At 27.0% G+C, this 24,521-nt stretch overlaps 1 protein-coding gene across 2 annotated transcripts in view; it reads right to left on the bottom strand.

Annotated features, from left to right (window-relative positions):
* Window positions 1-18,730, bottom strand: part of LOC135925019 (E3 ubiquitin-protein ligase NEDD4-like) — a 31,605-nt gene extending 12,875 nt beyond the window's left edge. Inside the window, exons 1-8 of one of the 2 annotated variants that reach the window (XM_065460152.1) lie at window positions 18,542-18,730; window positions 18,354-18,444; window positions 16,960-18,148; window positions 12,618-12,948; window positions 11,300-11,519; window positions 9,979-10,309; window positions 7,274-7,449; window positions 6,974-7,087 (exon numbers count right to left, since the gene is read on the bottom strand). In XM_065460152.1, the coding sequence (XP_065316224.1) occupies window positions 6,974-7,087; window positions 7,274-7,449; window positions 9,979-10,309; window positions 11,300-11,519; window positions 12,618-12,948; window positions 16,960-18,148; window positions 18,354-18,444; window positions 18,542-18,642 (2,553 nt within the window). In that variant the 5' untranslated portion in view covers window positions 18,643-18,730. The remainder of the gene's footprint in view (window positions 1-6,973; window positions 7,088-7,273; window positions 7,450-9,978; window positions 10,310-11,299; window positions 11,520-12,617; window positions 12,949-16,959; window positions 18,149-18,353; window positions 18,445-18,541) is intronic. The other variant, XM_065460153.1, reaches the window with a different exon arrangement.
* Between the last annotated feature and the right edge of the window lie 5,791 nt (window positions 18,731-24,521).

Genomic DNA, 24,521 nt, shown 5'->3' with positions numbered 1-24,521 from the left:
AAATACATACTCAAGTCAATAATATAAAGTCTTTATAGTAATGTCTAGCGATGCGATGGGAAGAATTGTTATGATAAATCAGCAGCTGTTATTTCGTTGTGCAATACTCATCACATAATTTGAGCTTCTACACGTTTAATATAAACTAGACCTTAGTTTGATATCAAGAAATTAACTATCATCAATAGGGTGCTACCTTATATTTTAAGATTGATATTATATTAAAATTGATCTATTGATAAAGTATTTGGCCTAAATTTATAAATTCTACGTCTAATTAATAAGAGAAAACAATTTTAGCCTGCTCCCCATTCTTTAATTTTTCCCAAAAGAATAGTAAATATCGTAACTAATAAATAATTATTTTAAGCCTCAAAATTCAGATAGGAGCTAGGATATACGTATATAATTTAACTTGCATTTTATTTCCCATAAGAGGAATAAAATTATAAAAACAATTGTGTTCCGAGAATAAGTTTTGCCTTTAAACTCTAGTTACAAAGTATTTCCATTTTTTCATATTCATCGATATAACATGAGTGATTAATCCTACTGATATGTGAATCGAATGTAGTTAATATTTAATTTCTGGGGTGTTTAAGTGATGAATAGTATCAAAAATAATGCTATTTGGGTTTGATGCCAAAAATAATTGCAAAGAATCTAGATATATATTTTCATTTTAAAGGAACACATGGTAAATACAAAGGTCAATTTTAGCAAATTCGTCTTTAAGGCCAATAATTGAAGGGCCAGGAACACATACCAGATGCAAGTGGTAAGAAAGGGTGGTTAAGGATCCCCTTCCCTCCATCGATTTAAAAAATATTAATATTGATATTATTACAAAATGGGCTAACTTAAGTATTTCAGATCAAAAATTTTTTTTTTAATTATAATTGATTTTAGTGCTTCTATATTTTCTGTTTTATCTCTTGAACCTTATTGCCAATTTTGGAAATTTTAATCAACCAATGGAATTATCCACTTCTGAAAAATCACTTTGTAATATACCCCCTAATGAATGTTATTTATTTAGATATAAATTTTGCCCGGGATTCATCGAACTAAAAAAAAATTAAAAAATTATTAAGCAAAAATGCAAATAACGCTTTTTCATGCAATGGTTATATTTTATTCGTATAACATTTAGAACATTTAATGTTAGTATCAGAATTTATCGATATTCTTTCTTCCCAACAATCATCATTTCATAATTCACTATTAAATAAAATTTAAATGAAAGTGAATTCATTCTTAGTTATATTAAATTTCTCTAGAATTCATGATTTTGTATAAAATTTTTAATATCAAACACACTAATTATGTGACCAAGACCATATCATCCTGTAGCGCAATGCATGTTTTGTTGATCTATTAAAAATTAAGATGATTAGTTTTCTTAAGACTAAGAGAATTGGTATCAAAAATATTTTATTTTCTGATGGAATAGTCAAAATCATTTAAAAAATCACAATTTAAACCAATATGAATTCGATGGCATCCATGTCGAATGCAATTTTTTACAACCCATATCTATTATAAATTGCTTAGGTCGATTTAACATGATATTTAGTCGAAAAAATGAGCCAGAACTAACCCAACTAAATGGGTCGATCGAGTAAACCTAATCTATAGACCCGAGCACCAATTCAAAACCAACTTATCGTATTTTATTGTAAATATTTTGTTCAATCATATTTTTATGCATAGAGGACGAATATTTCTATATTAGCATAGAATTAATTATCTATTAATATTAGATTCCTCTTTTTATAAATTGTTCTCTTCTTAATCTTAAAACATTGAATAATTTTTATAATTAGAGTTATTATCGTGAACACAATTTAAAAATTAGGGGTAATTCAATATTCACATGAAAATAATTATCATATTAAAAAGGAATATATTCGATTCCTTTTTTTTAGAAAATTATCTATCTTGATCCGAAAACATTGTATCAATTCGAATCGCAAACTCGAGTTGTAATCGTAAGCCCAATTTAAAAACTAGAGGACGAGTAGTTCAATATTCACATAGAAATAATTATCGTATTAATAATTAATATATTATATTCCTTTTTTTTATAAATTGTTCTTAACAAGATCTGCAAATACTATTTTTTTTTAAAACTTTAAACTCTAGAGTGGCATAGTTATGATTGTGAACCAATTATGAACTCGATAACGAGTAGTTCAATTCAATATTAATAAAATAATTAGCAACGAATTCGAAATAATTATCTTCAAGGTCCAGGAAGATTAATTTATTATAAGAATTTGTCGGGTTTTAGATATGTTATTTCATATATCATTTTTAAAAAATGAGGTTAGTATATGTTTAATTTAACTTTTCCGGGGTCTGGCCTAAATTAGTAAAAATTGGCTTAGGCTCAAGCCGACTAGATAAGTTAGCTTAAATCGGATCAATAGTTGGCTCGGCTTTAATTTTGAGCCGAAATATATTTATTTGTTATTTAATCCTAATTACCTAATGGACATGAAAATTAATTGTTTACTATATAGCCAAAAATTGCCTTCCGATCAAAATATTTTGCAATATTGGCTATCCAAAAAATTTCAATAACCTACACCTTCTCGAGAGTAGTATTAGCTACTCCTTATTCGCAAGCTCCGGTGGAAAGATCCTTCAGTGCACTAGGATTAATTGTAACCCCATTACGAACTAGATTGAATAAATGTACTCTAAAAGATATTTTAATTATCAAATTAATAAAAATTTGTTAAATAACGTTCTCTTTTGAGATCTGCCAACAATCCAAACATTTAAGCGAATTTATAAAATACTTTGATTTCTTTAAATCCATTTTACTTTAACAATTTTAAAATTAAACAAGATTTTTTTTGTAATTTTATGGTGCATATTTATACCGATCTTATATTATTAACGATAATTATTTCTATGCTAATATTGAAATACTCGGCCTCTATGATTTGGGTCGGTGCTCCTATTTGTCGTGTCTAGTTCATTTCCCGGATTTTGGCCGTATAAAACCAATCATTTAAACACACTATCAATAGCAAAAGTTCTTGTGATGGTTTAAAAAAATTCCCAAAAGGTTAGTAACAAGGGTCAGAGTAGTAATGGCAAAATTCTCAGGCCCGGCCTGGTAGGAATAGTTTTTACCCGGCCCGGAAGTTTGAATCTTTTACTAAAGTTGCCTGGCCCGGCCCGGTTCAATTTTTTTTAAAATACAAGGTCTAAACCAAAATATATGTTTTTGAACACAAAAATAAACGACTATTTATAATCTTGGGGAGTGGTTAAATTAAAAATACCATACTTTATTAATTATTACTTCCATGAAATATCAGAATTCATCAAATATATATATACAAAAAAAATTTGCCCAACCCAGCCGATTAAAAAATTTTCAGACGTTGCATGGTCTGGCCCGTCATTGCAGATCTCTAGCAAGGGTTAGTTCTTAAAGGGCTATCAGAATCAAATAATGTTAGGCCATTTCCTAGACATAACGTATTTTTAATTTTTTTATTTCCAAACAAAGAATAGTAATTTGTCTAATTAATTTGGGATCCACATCTCAGATGTAGTGTTGTTAATCGGCTTAACGGAGTAGGTTCGAACAGAGCTGACCCAAATCTTGGGTCGTTTTTTCGACTCAGACTTGAAGTTTGGGTCGTTTTTGACTCAGACTTGAAGTTTGGGTCGTTTTTTCGACTCAGACTTGAAGTTTGGTTGTTTTTTTCGACTCAGACCTGAAACTTGGTTGTTTTTTCCGACTCAGACTTGAAGTTTATTTTTTTAAGGCCAATGTGTAAAAATATATTTTGCAAACATGTTAAATTAAAATTTCAGTGAAGATGTACCATAGGAAAGTGACAATTGTCTTAATCGTCATTTTTGAACATTTTCAATTTTTTTTAGACAAATACAAATGGGTAGCAAACATGTTAAGATAAAATTTGATTGAAGATGTACCATAAGAAAGTGACAATTGTCATAATCGTCATTTTTAAACTTTTTTGAATTTTTTTTAGACAAATGGGTAAAAATATATTTTGTAAACATGTTAAATTTAAATTTCAGTGAAGATGTACCATAGAAAAGTGACAATTATCATAATAGTCATTTTTGAACTTTTTTCAATTTTTTTAAGGCAAATGGGTAAAAATATATTTTGTAAACATGTTAAATTAAAATTTCATTGAAGATGAACCTTGAAAGTGACAATTGTCATAATCGTCATTTTTGAACTTTTTTGAATTTTTTTAGACAAATGGGTAAAAATATATTTTGTAAACATGTTAAATTTAAATTTCAGTGAAGATGTACCATAGGAAAGTGACAATTGTGATAATCGTCATTTATGAACTTTTTTAGGCAAATGGGTAAAAATATATTTTGTAAACATGTTAAATTAAAATTTCATTGAAGATGTACCTTGAAAGTGACAATTGTCATAATCGTCATTTTCAAACTTTTTTGAATTTTTTTTAGACAAATGGGTAAAAATATATTTTGTAAACATGTTAAATTTAAATTTCATTGAAGATGTACCATAAGAAAGTGACAATTGTCATAATCGTCATTTTTAAACTTTTTTGAATTTTTTTTTAGACAAATGGGTAAAAATATATTTTGTAAACATGTTAAATTTAAATTTCAGTGAAGATGTACCATAGTAAAGTGACAATTGTGATAATCGTCATTTTTTTAGGCAAATGGGTAAAAATATATTTTGTAAAATGTTAAATTAAAATTTCATTGAAGATGTACCTTGAAAGTGACAATTGTCATAATCGTCATTTTTAAACTTTTTTGAATTTTTTTTAGACAAATGGGTAAAAATATATTTTGTAAACATGTTAAATTTAAATTTCAGTGAAGATGTACCATAGGAAAGTGACAATTGTCTTAATAGTCATTTTTGAACTTTTTTTCAATTTTTTTAAGGCAAATGGGTAAAAATATATTTTGTAAACATGTTAAATTAAAATTTCATTGAGGATGTACCATAGGAAAGTGACAATTATCATAATAGTCATTTTTAAACTTTTTTCAATTTTTTTAAGGCAAATGGGTAAAAATATATTTTGTAAGCATGTTAAATTAAAATTTCATTAAGGATGTACCATAGAAAAGTGATAAAAGTCATAATTATTTTTTAACAAATAGTAAAAATCTTATTTGTAAAACATGTTATATTAATATTTTAGTTTAGAAGAACCAGAGAAAAAGATTCATGGTGGCAAACTATCTCATATAAATACTTATTTATTTTTGGAAAACTGATTTTATTTATAATTAGTATTTCAAAGCCTGTTTTTATAAGAGTGTCCGCTATTTTTTCAATAAAGTAGCGTCTTATTAACCACTTTTTAGAATACTTCGAAATTTTTTTTAAATATCTCTATTTACACATATAAAATAAATATGATTAAAATATTAAATATATATATTTTTTTATTGTATCTTATTAATAATACAGTGTTATCCCCAACTTTAGCGATGAGAAAGTATAATCAGAATAAAGAAACATTCTTATTTAATTTAAACTTTTATCACTTTTCTATGGCTTCTGAAATTTTAATTAACTAGTTTATAATTTATATTTTAACCATTTTCTTCAAAATATTCCAAAAAAATTATCAATGGCTATTTTAATTTTTTCAAGGTTTTTCATCACTGAAAAATTGATTTAACATGTTTACAGTATATATTTTTATCTATCTGATTCAATTAAATTGAAAAAAGTTCAAAAATGACGATTATGACAATTGTCACTTTCAAGGTACATCTTCAATGAAATTTTAATTTAACATGTTTACAAAATATATTTTTACCCATTTGCCTTAAAAAAATTGAAAAAAAGTTCAAAAATGACTATTAAGACAATTGTCACTTTCCTATGGTACATCTTCACTGAAATTTAAATTTAACATGTTTACAAAATATATTTTTACCCATTTGTCTAAAAAAAATTCAAAAAAGTTTAAAAATGACGATTATGACAATTGTCACTTTCAAGGTACATCTTCAATGAAATTTTAATTTAACATTTTACAAAATATATTTTTACCCATTTGCCTAAAAAAGTTCATAAATGACGATTATCACAATTGTCACTTTACTATGGTACATCTTCACTGAAATTTAAATTTAACATGTTTACAAAATATATTTTTACCCATTTGTCTAAAAAAAAATTCAAAAAAGTTTAAAAATGACGATTATGACAATTGTCATATTTCTAAGGTACATCTTCAATGAAATCTTAATTTAACATGTTTACAAAATATATTTTTACCCATTTGCCTTATAAAAATTCAAAAATGACGATTATGACAATTGTCAATTGCCTATGGTACATCTTCACTGAAATTTTAATTTAACATGTTTGCAAAATATATTTTTACATATTTGCCTTAAAAAATAAACTTCAAGTCTGAGTCGAAAAAAACGACCCGAACTTTGGGTCGGGGTCGCGACTTGCGGCGTTTTAACAACACTACTCAGATGCCATTTAATCATTAAAAAAAATTGCTGGTAACAACCCAAAACCCGATTTGAAAAAAACGTCTATCTAGAAACGGCCTTTGTTTTATCCAAAACGATGAATATGAAATATCTTGTAACTAGATTTTGTATGCAAGCTTTTATTAACCTTGGGGAGAATAAAATGAAAGTTAAGTTATATTATTAAAATAAAAATCACTCAATTTAAAATATATAAATTAAAATTTGTTAAATAACTCCAAAATCCTGTTTTTTCAAAATTTATGGGCTTAAATATCGACTCTCCCTTGATGTGATCCCTATAAAATTTAATTTTTTCTTGGATGCGAATCGAATATCGTGTTTTTTTGATGATTTAGTGTGGAAATTGGCAATATACATTTTATACCCTCTACCCAAAAATCTTAAAACAAAATATAATTTTAAGAGAATAGTATGTGGTATTTCATATCAAATTTTTGTAAATATAAACTTGTCCAGCTATGGCCGTTAAATTTAGCCTAGGATCTTCCCATTGAGTGGAGCAAGAATTGTGATCTATGTAAAATATTCTACCATCTACGTGTATTCTTTCTTCCCAACCATCCTGTTTTTAGATATAAAATAAAATTAATAATTATAATTTACCATGAATCAATAAATTATATTATAAACTTCCTAACTATGTTAAGATATCACGTTAATTCCATTACAAATAAAAATATAAATCTAGGATTATATAAAATATTCATAATTTTCAAAAATTTTATATATTATATATATAATATCATACTGGCAAAGGTCCCAAATCATCAACCATGAAAGCTGGGTTGACACTTAGATTCGATAAAGAAATCGTATCTTTATTATTGCTAAATTTAGATGTAGATATTCCATCTATCACCACAAAATCGTTTTCAATGGTATCATCAGAAATGCTGGATATGGAGTGATCGGAGAGCAAGGATTCTTATATAAAAGAAAAATATTAATAAATTAAATAAGGTGCCAAATAAAATGCAATCTTTTAAAAAAATATAATTAATATGCATTTATTTAATGAATTCTGTTGTAACTATTAGTAAAATTGAAAATTGTTACAAATAAATATAATGTGAAATTATACAATTTAAAATATCAGTTATTGATTTACTACCAACCCCCATATTTATGAAAGATTATAAGATTAATTGGCAATCGTAATATTGGTCATTCCATATCAAATCGATCCTGATTCGGCCGATCCCTTTTAAAATTGTTAAAAATTTATGGAATTTTTAGATAGGGGAAAAAATTAGATAGCTGTTTATTTTAGCCCGCTAGTCCACCTGATTCCCAAGATACATGGCTAATGTGCGAAAAATAGCGTCTTTAGAATCTGTAAATTTTTTAAAATGTCTATTATATATCTATTTATTTTTTCATATATTAGATTCACATTAATATTCGAAAATTTTATTTTTAATATTTGCGATTCTTATGAATTTAAATTAAATTTTGCTTCAATTTTATCTCGAGAAATTGGATAAGTTAGGTAGCGGACTAAATATTTTTAAAATAAATGAACGGTAATTGTGTTATGAATGAGAGTTTCCAATCTTATTAACTTAAATGATGTAAATTATTAAATGTCTTGTAATAAATCACAAAAGGATGAAGGGTAACTAGTCCATTATTCCAATGAAATCCTTGTATTTCAACTTGAACCATATAGGCATAATTTTCAGAAAACCATTTAAATTGCATAGTTTTTGAGATATAATTAAAAATTTTACTTTGAGGCTCTGTATCTCGAGAACCAGTTGTGCAAGCAAGCTAAAATAAGGCTTTCTTATATTTTATCGATTTAAATAATTCCAATAATTATTAACAATTTTAAACGAGGTCGGCCGAAAATGAATTTTTTTTGATCGATGTGACATGGTGAAATGACCCATATTCTATAACCTTTATAGGGTTGGCAAAATTAGTATTTATTTTATTCAAAATCCAAAAATAAGTTTTTTTTAATTAAACGATTTTTTTAAGTATAAATTGCGATTTTACTCAAACTACTATTTTAAGGATTTAGGTTGTAAAATATCATATAATTTTTTTTTACCTAAAAAAATATTACCTTATAAATAAAGGGTTAAATGCTGCAGAAGACCTGATCATGAAATTATCGAAAAAATATATATTGATAAGCCATGAGCTAATTTTATATTTTTTTAAATAAAAAACAGACTGTCAATTAAAAATTCGATATGTGCATACTGTTTTTTTAAAACAAAAGCTAGTCGATATTAGTTAGTCGAAAAAAAGGTCAATCAATATTTTCGAAAACGAATACTAATGCCAAATTCCTGATTCAAATAAAACTGTTAAACCAAATTTTTTTTTGACTTGTAAAATAATGGTTTTATTATTTTTTATTTTAGCTACTATTATTTCACAACTGGGTGTCTTGATGTATTAGCCCAATTTAAATGCGAAGGTTATATTTGTCTCTCTTAATGTAATAATCTCGATTACATAAATCAAATGAGCAATTTTTTAAAATGTTTATAGATTATTTGACAAAATTAAAAGAAAGATTTAATTATATCTAAATTCGTTTTTTATTTAAATATTACATGGTTATTCTTGTAACCCATCATTTTTAAGTATGGAGATTGTTATAACACTCTTGCCAACACACTTCTTATACTATCTATTAACCTCTAAATATGTTTCAAATTTAATAGCCAATGAGAGCGAGTCGACAATGGAATGTGGCTAATTTTGTATCTTAACACCAATCTCTTATCTATCTTGGTAAAATTTTAAGCCACATCGGTCTGACCCATTTAATAATATATGTTTTCAATTGAAATAATATATAAAGTTTTAAAAAAATTGAATGGTGGTTAGCAGGACAATTCACGAGATGTAAAACATTTATTTACATCATCATCATCTAGAGTTCATTTCAAGCTTAAAGAATTGTATAGGAAAACTAGTGTTCTCTTAAACAATAAAATTCATAATAATGTCGAGGACATGAATAATTCCTGTGATTGTTAATCATATTATTGGAATTTTATTTTTTAATACAAACTGATTTTTAACATAATAAATAATGTTAGGTTTAATATTACTTTAGGTTTTATATTTAAAATTTTAAACAATCTCTCTCACTACATTGAGATTAGAATTATACATATTAAAAATTATTATTATATATATTAACAATTATTATTTTACATTATGTCAAAAATCAAAATAATGAAAATCAAAATAAATGTAGTAATATTTTTTTTCGTTATATAAGTAATGATTACTAGTACAATAAGTCCTAGTCTTACATTGTAATAAGTATTTTGATCAAATTTAGTAAAGAAAATTTTTTTTAAAAAATTAGGGTGATATAAATCGGGATTTTAATCTAATCGATTTTAATTAGCCCATTCTACTTCAACAGGTATGTAACAATAATGGCAATATTAAATGAAAAATAAAAAATATTTTATTATATACGATTCCTAGAAGGGTGAGGGCTAGGCAAATTGGTCCGAGGATCAATCCAAGTAGTCAATTTTTCGTTGTGATCGATAAAAAATTTGCGGCCATTGGGCGCCAATTGAGTATCCCAACCTAATGGCAAACCGTCTTCGTGCGATCTTTGCTCAAGATCGGTATGAGAATTTTGGGAATTATTTTGTAATGTTTCAACAGTTTCAGAATTATGCAAATTATCTTGGGGGCTATCATTACTGGGGTTCAGAGGTTGTTGTGGTTCAACATTGTTGGGTTGGTTTTTGTCCCTCAGCTTTTGTAGGTCGTTTAGAAGGCTTAAAATGGAAGGTTTCTGATTTCGGTTTTTTTTTAAAAAATTGAATCAATATTTTAAAATGATTTTAAAAAAAGGATTGGGATATACCTTTATTTATTGTAAAAAAAATGACTATTATTATAATATATTTTCAAAAATAAGCAGAATAAACCGATGCCACGTTTTTGGCCGGTACCAAAAAATTATAGTAATATAATATGTAGTGTTTATTGTAACAAGGATACAAATTAATCATAAATTTTAGTAATATATGAAATTTTACAAAAGTAATAAAAAAAATAAATGTGATGAAAAATTGGTAGATGACTATTTTTTTTATCAATTCATGGCTTGTAGGCTTAAAAATTTTTTCTTCTTCTAAGCTTATCAGGGTTATTTATCATTTTTGGGTGTGGGCCAATTTCGGCTAAAATTTCATTGGCCGTTATAGTTGATCAATATCAAGTAGTGTTAAAAATCTTTTTTAAAAACACCGCATAAATCAAAATTAATTACCCAAGCCTCAAGATATGGCCAAATGATGGCGCGAAGATTTCGCTTTCTTTTAACGAAATTTCGAGGCTTAGGTAATTGCTCATCTAAAATTTTGATTTTACCGATTTTTTAAAATAAATTGGCTAAATCGAAGATTTTAATAACACTATAATACCAAGTCAGTTGGAACATCTCTGTAGATTAGTATTATTCTAAGATTATTATTATAACCACTCTGCTGAGAAAAATATGGCCCCTATCCCCTCATTCACAATTAGCGCATTGTTGTAAATTAGCGCTAACTATGAATGAGAGGTAAGGTTTCGGTCGGAAGGCGGGAAAAGTGTGTTATAACTTCTGGCAAAGTAGGAATAGTTACCCAACAATTATATTATAAATTTTAAATAATGCCAGGAAGGCACTAAAACTAGCTGTTTTGGGAAATAAATTTATTTGTAGAAATCGGATCTTTAAAAAAAATATAATTATAAAATTTAAAATAAAAATATTATATAAATTTTTTTTATTAACTGTTGTGGGAACATTGTTTGAGGGGTAATCGCTGGTATAGTCGACACTGATATGTCTTCTAAGATTGTAAACCTTACGTTCTTTGGATAGATTGGAAAGATTTGAGGAAGAAGTAGGACGAGATTGATGCAACATATTATCATCATTCAAGTCAAATGTATCGCCATTTTCGTTGCGAGAATTAAAGCTGGTAGAAAGTGTATTGTCACAAATATCATTTCTATATCATTAAGAATTTGGTTTTAAAAATTGTTTTTATTTTCAAATATGTTAACAAAAATATATAATAAATTTTGGCATTATTTTTATTTATTTGTAAATTCGCGAATTAAAAGTCATCTTCCTTTTTTTGGAAAGCCGGTTTTAAATATGATATTATAAGTTTATTTGATTAAGACAATTTTTTTTGATCTTATCTGATAATTAAGATCTTATAATTTTTATCTGTCTGAAAAACAAGTTTGGGTCGTGCGGCTTGAAACGTCATAAACACTATATATATTTATTCTAAAAATATATAATTTAGCTACCCTTAACTTACAAATTTGTTTCCTGATATATGCACTGTTTGATTGTCAATTAAAAATATAAATTTGCTTTTAAAAATTATACCCCTATAACGAAAACAATTCGTGCGTTAATTTAAAAATAAATATTTATTTTTTTTATAAACGATTGAACCAAATTATAATAATTATCTTATAACCGAATTCGATTTTTTTTGGCATTAATTCATTGATGTAACTATAGAGGGTCAGAGGGAGAGTTGGCCTCCCAAATAAAAATTCCTGTCCCTCCCCCCAATAACTCAAAATTTTTGATAATGAATTATATATTTATATTGAAAGGAAAATGTTTAAATTATGAAATATTTTTCTTTGTAATTAATGCAAATCGATTCTGCCTTGATATATAGTATAAGTATTTGCGTTATATGCAATAATTTATATTTTTCAAAAATAATATTTTTTTTAAAATATCGATCTTAAAACAAAATAAATTGAGGTTATAAAGTAGTGTCGTCTAATATTGAGTTTTATCAAAATCATATTTTCTTCTATTTTGAATTTCTTTCTTTTTATAAGTTACGCATTTTTTTTTATAAATATGAACATACGAAGGTAATTTATACCATTTCTAAAGATATCATAAATCTTATTATTCAAATCTTATATTAATTGTTTGGATGTTGTGTTAAATCGTTTAATGTTCTCTATCTAAAGCCTGGCAATTATAATGTAAAAAATAAATAATTAAAAAATACATCTCCAAATATGTATATGTGCATTTAAAAAAATAAATAATTAAAAACACTCACAAATTAGGTCTTTCCCATTGAGTCCTCTTTTCCCTGTGACATATGTAAAATATGCGGCCATTGGCGTCTTGCCTGGCCTCCCAGCCGTCCGGCAAAGCTGGCTCTCCCATTTCAGTCATTTCTTCGTTACTCGAACCGATAGATTTGGCGGAGTTGTCATTTTTCATAGTAATATCATTATTATTTTGGCTGATATAAAATTGCGAGATTTGAACGTTGTTCGATTTGACGAGGGGAGATAATACGGCAGCTTCTAGATCATCTTTATGAGAGGACATCGCGAGGTCAAAAGGTGATATAGGGTACATCGTTTGGAGAGAATTGGGGGAAGCTGGAGTAGATAAAGGATTAAGAGTAATTTTTTAAAATAAAAGGAATATTTTTTTTGAAAGATTAATTTACATTTTTTTTGAGTGTGTAAAAATAATATTAACATTAAATTTTTTTTTTTACATATTGCAAAATGTTTAGCTATTTAAAAAAAAAATTGGTTGGGTATTTCCGGTATAAAAAAATGAATTGGGAATTTTAACGGAATACATAAATTTAAAAGTTATTAATTATTTAATTAATTACACATGTTTTAGATGGTCAACACGTCAACAAGACTTTTAATTTTTTAATAATACTAACTAGAGGTCTGCAAAAAAAATTTTCGCAACCCGAGCCCCACCCGAAATTTAAAAAAAATTTGTCCGAGTCCGACCCGAACGCAAATTTTTTTAATCCAACCCGACCCAAACCCGAATAAAATTTTACAATTTGAGTTTATTACCTTTTAAAAAAATTAATTATTTGCTACTACATTTTGACAACATATCATATCAGTAAATATTCAAATAAAGTAACCCATGATCGTAAAAAAGAAATATTATAATATCCAAAAATAATTTATGTGTATTTATTCATCGCTACCTTAAATAAAAGTTTATTTAATGGTCATGATCTAATCAAAATATATATTAAGTTGCATTATTTAATTTGTAAAAAATTTTATAAAAAAGTTAAAATACAATCGAATTTAAAAATTAATACGATTATATAAAAACAATAAGCATGATTCATGTCGAATGTAGATGATATAATAGTTAATATTGAACTAAAAAATATAATAATGAACACATTAAAATAGCATATCGATATCATTATCAAAAGTATAACAAAGTGAATAATTGTGATATATAAATAATGAGAAGTTCAGTTTATCTGGCTTTAAAACGAGTCCTTTTTTCTTCAAAGACCCTGCCAGCAGCTGAAAACGCTCTTCCACTGCTAACCGACGAAGCAGGGATAACTAGGAGTTTAAGAGCCAATAAATTTGGAAAGTCATTATGATTTGTCTTTCACCAATTTAAAATATTATCATCTCCAATATATAATTTAGCATCTAGATATTGTTGAAGTTCTTCAACTTAAACGCTAGCATCAGAAAACGCATTGTCAGTCTTCCATAGAGAGAAATCCAAAATGTGTCTGCCTCAGTATTTTCTTAAGAAAAAAACTATATTCATAATATAATATAAAGGAACCATTTACACATTTATATGACAGGCCGAATATAAACATTCAAAAATTATTATTTAAGTCAGTAACATCACTGGGTGGGGGGGGGGCGCAGGAGCTAGAGTCCCGTAAAAAATCTGAAGAGTCCCCTCAAAATTTTGAACTTTTTTATACCAAATGTAATTTTGATAATGTTAGATAAAAAAAAAGGCCTGATGAGCCCCTCGAGATTGTAAAGGCTATGCCGCCCCTGATTTAAACATCTGTCATGGGATATCAGATAAAATATAAGCATTTTAAGAAACTAATAGCACATTACGCAGATTTTGGGAGAAAATATTTAAAAATGAAAATAAAAAAATCTCAATAAAAAATATATATGAATGTTAGAAGGTAGAAGAGTCATATCTTAATATAAATGTGATCCAAACAGAGGCTTATTTATTTATTGTGCCTCGAATTGAGTCTTACAAATAAATAATTATAAATTTTGTTACATGCCATACTACCTATTCATAAATAAGTGAATAACAAAGGCTTAAATTTATGCATAATTAAGCAGCATAAAAAAATTCCAAAAAAAATATATGAAGATAAAGTTCTTTATATAATAGAAAAATCAATTATTTGGAATTAAAATATTTAAATATCGATGAACAGAGAAGAATAATAACTCACATATCCAAAAAAATGGCCTAGTCGATTTTTAAACAAAAATTATTCATTTCTTCACAATTATTTTTTTTTACCAATGCGTCACTTGGTAGTTATAGTTCTTATTCTAACTCCAGATTCAGTTGAAAAATGTATGGACAAAAATGGTATTTCTAGATGGTGTTCCTAGAGGTATTCGTTCGAATTGCCATTTTTATATAAATAAGTGTACTGTTTATCCATATTCGAACAGAATATATTATATTATATTTTTGTATTTTAGAAAGAAATACAAGTTTGTTTTTACAAGATTACAAGGGAAAAAGATCATAAAAAGACCTGCTTCCCAAAACAGTCGAAAAACCACTTTTTATATTTAATAAAAGAATGTTGATAAATATTTAATTAGGGGAGGGGAGGGTTATTCGTGGAGGGAGGGGGAAAGTTTTCCCTTTTCTAATTAGGTCCCTGACAAAAATAGTTTTGGGATTTATAGAGAGCGAATATTTTATTTAAATCAAATCAAATTTTTGACCCGGTCTTAATTAATAGATAAAAAAATATTAAAATTTGAAGATTGCCGCTAAAATATTTTAATATATATTTTTTTTAAAAATCAGATATCTGCAGGATCGGCCCGGCCTAGATACACGGGTCGGACCGTATTATTTTATAATATATCTGAGCCGGGCCTAAATTTTTTTAAAAAAACCCAGGCCGGACCTGAAATTTTTTTTGAAAAAAATACCCGGGCAGGGCCGTATATTTTAAAATCAAATATTTTAAATCGCCATTATTAGCTATAAACATTAAAATTAAATATAATATATTTTAAAAAAATCCGGGCCAGGCCATGAAAATGGTACCTCTGCAGATCTCGAAAAAATTATTTACTCAAAATTTTATTTCAATTTTTACTGATTTGGCAGTAAGAGAGTTTAAAAATTTTATGAAATCTATGTTAAATTTTTGAAATTTTCTAGAATTAAATTTTGAACATGTTTTTATTTTTATATTAAAAAAAGATTATTTCTTCTTTTTCGATAAAGTTTCAAAAGTTTATGAATAGAATTTTTTGATATTTTGGATTAGAGATCTGCCAAATCACCTATTTTTCAAAAATAATTATGGTTCGGGCTTAATATTTATTTAAAAATCTCGGGTCGGGCCTAAATTTTTAAATAAGATATTAAATTTTGTGAGACAAATTAATAATATTTACAATCAAAATTTTTTTTAATTTTTCTTATTATGAATTCGGGCCGAGCGAACAAATAATCTTATTTATATTTCAGGTCGGGCTTGATCAGGATAGGGTCATGCAGGACAAATTTTTTAATAAAAATTTCAGGATGGGCTTGAAAAATTAGATCTGATGCAAATCACTACTTTGGATATAACCTTAACTAAATTAGGATCCAGATATAAAATTTTATTCAGTTCTTATAAGGAAGGATAGGAACAAGTAGCAAAATTAGACGTATTCCATTCAAAAAAATAAAACACCTTCAATTAAACAGCCCCCCTCCCTTCCAAAAAAATGTCCTTCTTAATATTAAGTATCGAAACCTCAATTTTGAGTGATTTAATAATTGATAAAAATGGAAATTGTTTATATTTGTAAAATGTTGTTTAGAAAAAGGTAAAATGTATATTCTCCATAATAAGACATGTATTTAGATGATAAAGTGTAAATATAGGTTAAATATTAAATGATGATGGCATCTTGTTTTTTTTTCCTTATTCTTGAAAGAAAGATAAAAAAAAATATTTAATTTATTTTCTTGATATAAAGTAATAAATAATAAAAAAATAAAACAATCTTAATGTAATTAATTATAATATAAATTGAATGTCTGTATTTATTTTGAAATTAATACTTTAATTTTTTTATGTCATCCTTAAGAGAGGCAACTATGAAGATTCAAATAATTAAATAAAACCTTATTTCAAATGTGGACATATCTTCATCTTATCAATTATAATGCAATGACAATAGTAAATTTTTTTTAATAAATAATAATGATTAGCTACAATATTATAATATATGTAAATAGCTAAAAATTGATATATAATAAAATAAACTTGAAAATTCTAATTCTTCAAAAATATAAGGATATATTGTTTATATAGTGTGAACTGTGAAGGCAAGCTTATAATTTTTTTTAATAAAAAAAAAACTTACTCGGAGTCACTACAGGTGCATTCAATAACATGTCATTTTCTGAAAACCGAGAAAAAGAGGTCCCTTGCAAATCACTATAGCTTGTTGGACTTTCATTTGACACACTTTCCTCTATACCACTATTTATATTAATATTGTTCTTACTTTCACCATTATTATTGATGATTGATGAAGTGTGATATTCAGTCAAACCAATGGTGCTAGTTTGGTTTGCATTCAAATCCTGACTGATAGTAGGTGAAACTTCGGTATTTTTAACTAATTGGGCACTCTTTAGTTTGTTTTTGGTAAGGATATTATTAGATTTGTTATGGACATGTTTAAGCTGAAGTGAATGGGGTAATACTATATAAGGACTATCGGTTGATGTATCTCTATATTTATCGAAAGAACTGCCATTATTGTTAGATATAGGATTGGAGGGAGCAAAAATGTTATTTAAGTAAGATATTGACTTAGGATCATTACAATTAGAAAGAGGAAAAGTTGATTTACTAATATTAGTCACAATAGGGTTATTGCTTTCATTTACAGGAGTGCCATTATTGTTATTAATAACATTGAGAATGGGAGTTGGTATGGTTGATATAGGAGAAGAGGATGAATTTGAAGAGCCATAACTAACAAGAGGAAAGGTCAAAATTGATCTATTTTTTGGCACCGATACTAAAATCATGCCCAAATTTAAAGTTCCTTTAACCCTGGACAATGGGCTTCTTTTCTTGAGGCCCAACTCTATTATAGAATCAACTAAGGGTAAACTATGAACAGTATAATAATATATGAGATTATTGTTATTTAGATTATTGTCATTATTGTTTAGATCATTTTTCTGAATATCTGAATGATTTGATTGAGATTTGATAGAAATAGTTTGGTAATCCTCACCCCAGGCTGCTATATAGCTAGGAAAAGTTAATTCTAAAGAAGGTGGTAAATCTGTATTAATATTATTTGGTAGTATATCATCATTATCATTTGTATTGTTGGTATCATTGCTTTTTGGGGGAAAAGTCAAGTCATCTGATATTATTTTGATATTTGGATCTGAAAGGTGAACACGTACCTGACCTAAGAAGTCATCTCGTGTGATACGATTTTCATCAAAGACCTCAAATAATATATATGAATCTTTCAAAGGTGTTCTAATATTAAAAGCCATTTCAGTGTCCCATATTGGATTCAAATTCTTTACAATAAAAATAATTAATCAAATTACATTTTAAATTAATTTAAAAACTAAACACTTTGCAAACTCTGGTCCATCCCTTCTCCACAATATAATTTAATTTCTTAAACAAATATTAATAATATTACATCATAAAAAGGTTAATAAAAGCAAATAGAAGCTGATATACAGCTATAATAATGTATAAATAATATATTAAATAAACCCTTTTAATGGTCATAGTTTGAATTTGATTAATAATTTTAAGCCTGTTACCATTAATGATCTGATGATAAGTAACACGAACATAGGGATCACTAAATTATTTAAATTTCAATATTATATATTAGATTTTAAATATTAGAATCACAAATAATAATAAAATGAATCAGAAAATGAATAATTGAATTATACCTAAGACCAAATATATCCTTTTTAGCCAACTTGGTACCAGAATGAACTTTAACTTTCAAAAAATATTTCGTTGACTCCAATGATGAAGATTCTGGGCTCATTTTTGTATATGATATGAATTTTTAATACTATTTAATTATTAATAAGAACCCTGAAGGCAATTTTTTAAAGAGCCAATGACAAGGTGCAAAAAAAGTAAAAATATATATAAAAAAATCGAATTTATTTTATTTTATGCACCATCAATCACCATGCTTTTATTACTTATAAAATAAATAAAGGGTGATGATATAATATATATAATTAAAAACTTATCTACATATAAAGAACACAATTATAATAATATAAAAGATGAGAGGGCATTTAGTGTCATATGAATGGAAGGTGAAGGGGTGGGGGGAATAGGAGAGAAAATCTTAGGTATGTTGCCTCCAAATTTTTCTCTTTCTTAAACATCAAGATATTGGGGATTTCTTAAATATCGAAAATTCAGGTTATTTATACAAATTAGCTTAATTATGTATATTTGCATAATTAAATATAAACGTCCTACTCATAGGCATAGCGAAGATTTTGCTAATGAAATGGGGGGAGGGGAGAGGGATTAAACGGTAGACCCACTAAACATATTTATCTAAGGTCTTTACTTTAGGCCTACTTATTTTAGGCCTTGATCTATATTAGATTTTTTATAAAACAGTGACGAAGCGTCAAGTTTACTACTAGAGGGGCAATCGATAATTATATTTATTAGTTAAACCGTAAAAAATTGATATAATGAAAAAAGTATTAATCGTATTTCTCTTTGAGTAAATTGATCAAGTACTGAATTATAAAAGTTATTGCTAGATTTTAATTTTTTACTAAGTTTTTTTCAATCAAAATCAAAAATAGATTTAAAAAAATTTTTTTTTTACATTAAACTTATAATTTATTCATTAAAAGTAGCGGTATATCTATGAAATTATTTTACAAAATTCTAAATAAATTTATTTCTTAAAATAATTTTGTGCTTATAATTAATGGGCGTAATGGCTAAGCAAAGATTTATAAATTCCTTTGCATAATAAAAATATCCTTCGCAATCTTGAACTGATATATATATAGATATATATGAGAAAAAATTAATATTTATATCTTTTTTTATATATAAGTTTTAATATTATATATTTTTTTTTATTATATTAGTCTTAATATTTTTATAATACATATTTATTTAAATTATATGCTCATACATATGAGATAAATTAGCTCTTAAATATTTTTATTTTTTTGATAAAAAAGTGTTAAATAAAAGTATATAAAAATGTATCTTAAAAAGTAGGATACAGATACCTCTGATATAGTATATAGCTATAGATTTATTTACTTTTTATACTAGATAATCTTATTTTCAATAATAATTACAATTATTAAACAAAATTATTGCATTTAAAAAAGAAAAAAATTTTTATTTAAAAAAGTAAGGTAAACATATTTAAAAAAAATTTTTTCCTTTTATTTATTAAAATAATAAGCATTTTTTTTATTAGCTCCCCCTGCTTATTTTTTAATCGTAAAATTACAAATACATTAGCATGATTTTCTCTTTATTTATTTAAAAAATTAGTAACATTCAATTTGCTTCCCTCAACGTAGTAAATATAATAGTAATTTTTTAACGTAGTAAAAATATTTTTTAACATAGTAAAAATAATAGTAAATTTTTTAACGTAGTAAAATTAATAGTAAATTTTTTAACGTGGTAAAAATAATTGTAAATTTTTTAACTTAGTAAAATAATAGTAAATTTTTTAACGTAGTAAATATAATAGTAATTCTTCTTAACGATAATATTAATTTTTTTAACGAATTCAGATTATTTTTTTTAACATATAAAGATTATTGTTAAATAATATTACTTTAAAAAATTATTTTTTTTTTATCCTTAAGTCATTTATGGCGTAACTTAAATATTTCAAATGTAATAAAAATTGTTTCTTTCTTTTTGTTAAAAACAACCTTTTTTATTTTAAATCAATTTTTTATAAACTAATATTAAATTTTATATTTTATAAATCAATTTACTTAACAAACTAATATTCAATTTTTTATTTTTAACTTTTTAAAAAAAGATCAATTTATGATAAATTACATTGTCAATATATATAGCAAACTATTTTTGAATATGTGATCATTATATTTTTTTAATTTAAATATCAATAAATTGACGTAATATACGTTTATAACATTTATTTTCTGCTTTTGATTTCTGCAACCTTTTTATGGTGGCAGTAAAATTTTCTAAAATATTAAATATAAATTAACTTCTTAAAATTTTTATAAAATCCAATACTATAAAATAGAGAAATAAGGATATTGTAAATTATAAATTATGAAACAGACCTCAAATAATAATGTTAATATTAATATTGAATTTCCAACATACACAGGTAATGGCGATGTTTTTCTAAGTCGTTTCGAAGACATATTCAACGATGCTCAGATCTCTGATATCGAAAAAGCAGGATCCTTCACAAGAAGACTACCAGACGAAGAATACATCAAGCTCAAATCGATATGTTCACCTACCGATTTCATCAATCCATCGATATTGATTGAAAAATTTAGGTTATTACACCCGAGGAAATCTACAAGTTCGAAATTGTTATTATTCAATGCAGCTGTACAAGGTAAAAATGAAAGTTACATCAATTGGACTGAAGACAAGCGTAAAACATTTGGAAAGACAAAGAGGCATAAAAGTTGAAGAAAACAAACAGGTGGTCAGATACGACGATAGACATAATCCACGATCGAATAACGATAACAGACAACGATGGACAGCAAGAGGCCATGACTTTCAAAGAAATATTTATCAAGGAAATAATTATAACCCCAGTTTCCAAGGAAATAATTACAACCCTAGATATCAGAATTATAACGCGAATTATTACAACGTCAGAGCAAACTATCCAGGATCGTACAATAATTCTTCGAGATTTGATAATAGAGCTAGTTATATTAAAAATGACTATAATAATAATAGATTTAATAATGATTATAATTACAGATATAACAGACATTATAACGATTCAAGATGTATTCAAAGATATAACGATAATCATAATATTGGAAATCGAGGAACTAATCAAGTATGCAATTATAAATATCATAACAACGACAATAATCAATCACGATATACAAATAAAGTAAACACTGTAAATATAGAAGAGATAAAAGAAGATGATATTGACAAACTAGAAAGAAAAGAATATAATTTATACAATTTAGACATAAACAATATGGATACCGATAATAATTACACAGCTAACGATGCTTATAAGGTCACGGTATATTTGAACGACGTGCCTATTTTGATGCAGATCGACACCGGGTCAAAGTATAGTATTCTACCGATTCATATCGCGAAAAAGATTGGAGTAAAAATCTTAAATAAATCAGATATTAAATTAACTGGTTATGATGGAAACACAATAAATGTTTTAGGAACTACCAAAGTCAAGGCAAAATTCGAAGACAAAAGTCAAATCTTAACTGCTTATGTAGTCCAGAGTGATAAGATTGCACTCTTAGGAAGGACCTGGATAGCAGTCTTTAGAAATATACTAGATAGATTTGTAAACTTAGTCGAAGAAGATTATGACAATACTATTCAAGAACTGATCAAACAATGCGAGTCAAAACTTAGCAAGAAACCAATACTATGCAATTATGTCAAACAACATCTAAAACAAGGTGCTACACCGAAAATCATACCTCCCAGGCGTGTACCTTATTCAAGAATTGACTTGGTTACAAAAGAACTACAGAAGTGGATAAGTGACAAAATAATTGAACCTGTTGAAGAGGTAAGATGGGCCAGTCCTCTCACTCCTGTTGTCAAGAGCGATGGTTCAATTCGGCTATGTGTTGACTTCAAGAATACTATTAATCCTGCGTTAGAGGATTTCAAGTACCCAATTCCACGCATCAATGACCTTATGGCAAAGTTATCGAAAGGCAAGAAATTTACAAAGATCGACTTTAAAAATGCATTTCTTCAAGTTCCAATACACAAAGAATCAAGAGATTTTTTCACTATTTCAACTCATAAAGGCTATTTCAGGTTTACAAGACTTCCGTTTGGATTAAAAACTTCGTCAGCAATATTCCAACAAACCATGGATAATATTTTCGGGAACATGAAAGACGTCGTGTTTTATATTGATGACTTATTGATTACTGGGGAGGATGATGAAGCTCAGGTGAACAACATAAAAAGACAAAATATCAAAGTATGGGCTTACACCAAACTTCACAAAGAGTATATTTTTTAAAAAAAAACTACGGTTTCTAGGTCACGATATAGACGACAATGGAATCCATCCGAACGCAGATAAAATAAAGGCTATTTCTAATATGCCGGAACCTAAGACAAAAGAAGAATTGGCAACTTTTTTGGGGATGGCGAGCTATTATCGAAAATTTCTGTGCAATTTTGCTGACATCGCCGATCCCTTATACAAAATAGTAAATAAAGACAAGTGGTCATGGGATAGTACACATCAAGAAAGCTTTGATTACCTAAAAAAACTCATAAGCACTCCGGCTACGTTAAATTTTTATAACCCGGATCTACCAGTGGGCATTGCAACTGTTGCTTCAAAGAAAGGTTTAGGCGCAGTCTTATTTCATATTGAGGGTGATGGCAAAGAAAAACCTATCGCTTTCGCGTCAAGAGCACTATTGAAATCAGAGTTAAATTATACCAATATCGAAAGAGAAGCTTTGTCGGTAATTTACGCGGTTAAAAAATTCCAGGAGTATTTAATAGGCACAAGATTTGTAATAATTACCGACCACAAGCCACTCGTGTATATATTTACGAAGGGACTCAAGGACAATTCTTCCATATCAATGCGACTCCAAAAATGGAACTTGGCTATGGGAGCGCATGACTTTACGATAGTTCACAGACCCGGGAAACGAAATATTGTACCAGACTGTTTGTCCAGATTACCACTAATGAATACAGAAGAGATGGTACAAAAGTTAGATGACGAAATAATTGATGACAATTTTTGGGACACACCAATAAATTTTAAAAGAATAGTTAAAGAAACTAATATTGATCAAGAACTAATGGAAGTAATTAATGATATAAGGAATCATGAGCAGATAAAGAACAAAACGTATAAAAATATGGTATTGGAATTGAGTTTAATCAAAGGTTGCCTTTTTAAAGAGAATAGGATCATAATACCGAAAGGTATGAGAAAAGAGATTTTGCAAGAGTTGCATAATGGGCATCTCGGTGCTGGAAAAACAAAATCATTAGCGAGAGAGTATCTGTGGTGGCCTGGTTTAAATGCAGACATAGATCAGGAGGTAAAGAATTGCGATGCTTGCAATAAATACGCAGACAATCCTCATAATATTCAAAACCCATGGGAAACAGCAACGAAAGTATTCGAGCGCGTACACATAGACTTTGCAGAGTTCAAAGATAATAATTTTATGGTATGTGTTGACGCCTTCAGCAAATTTCCTATTATTAGGAGAATGAGAAACACAACTACGGAATCAACGATTAAAGAATTGATGAAAATAATAAGTTTATTTGGTATACCTAATAGAATAGTCAGTGATAATGGAACTAACTTTACCAGTAAATTATTTAAGAAATTTTGTGAAGATCACGAAATCGAACACTTGCTCACCGCACCTCACCACCATCAGTCCAATGGCCAATGTGAGCGTATGATTAGATCAATGAAAATGAATATGAAAAGGAATATGGAAAATAATAATAAAATAGACGTAGACATAGCTCTAGAAAAGTTTCTTTTTAATTATCGTAATACACCCAACGCAACGACCAACAAAATACCAAGCGAAGTAATGTTCTCCAGAATGATTAGGACAAAATGGGAGTTGATAAAACCGAGGGATGAAAGAGATCATATACTAAATCGCAAGATATCAATAGATAGGGATA

This window comes from Gordionus sp. m RMFG-2023, chromosome 2 (assembly GCF_954871325.1).
Source record: "Gordionus sp. m RMFG-2023 chromosome 2, tfGorSpeb1-WG-v2, whole genome shotgun sequence".
Lineage (NCBI taxonomy): Eukaryota > Metazoa > Nematomorpha > Gordioida > Chordodea > Parachordodidae > Gordionus > Gordionus sp. m RMFG-2023.
Note: the sequence above shows the minus strand (reverse complement) of the source record. Positions and strands in the feature narration are given on the sequence as shown.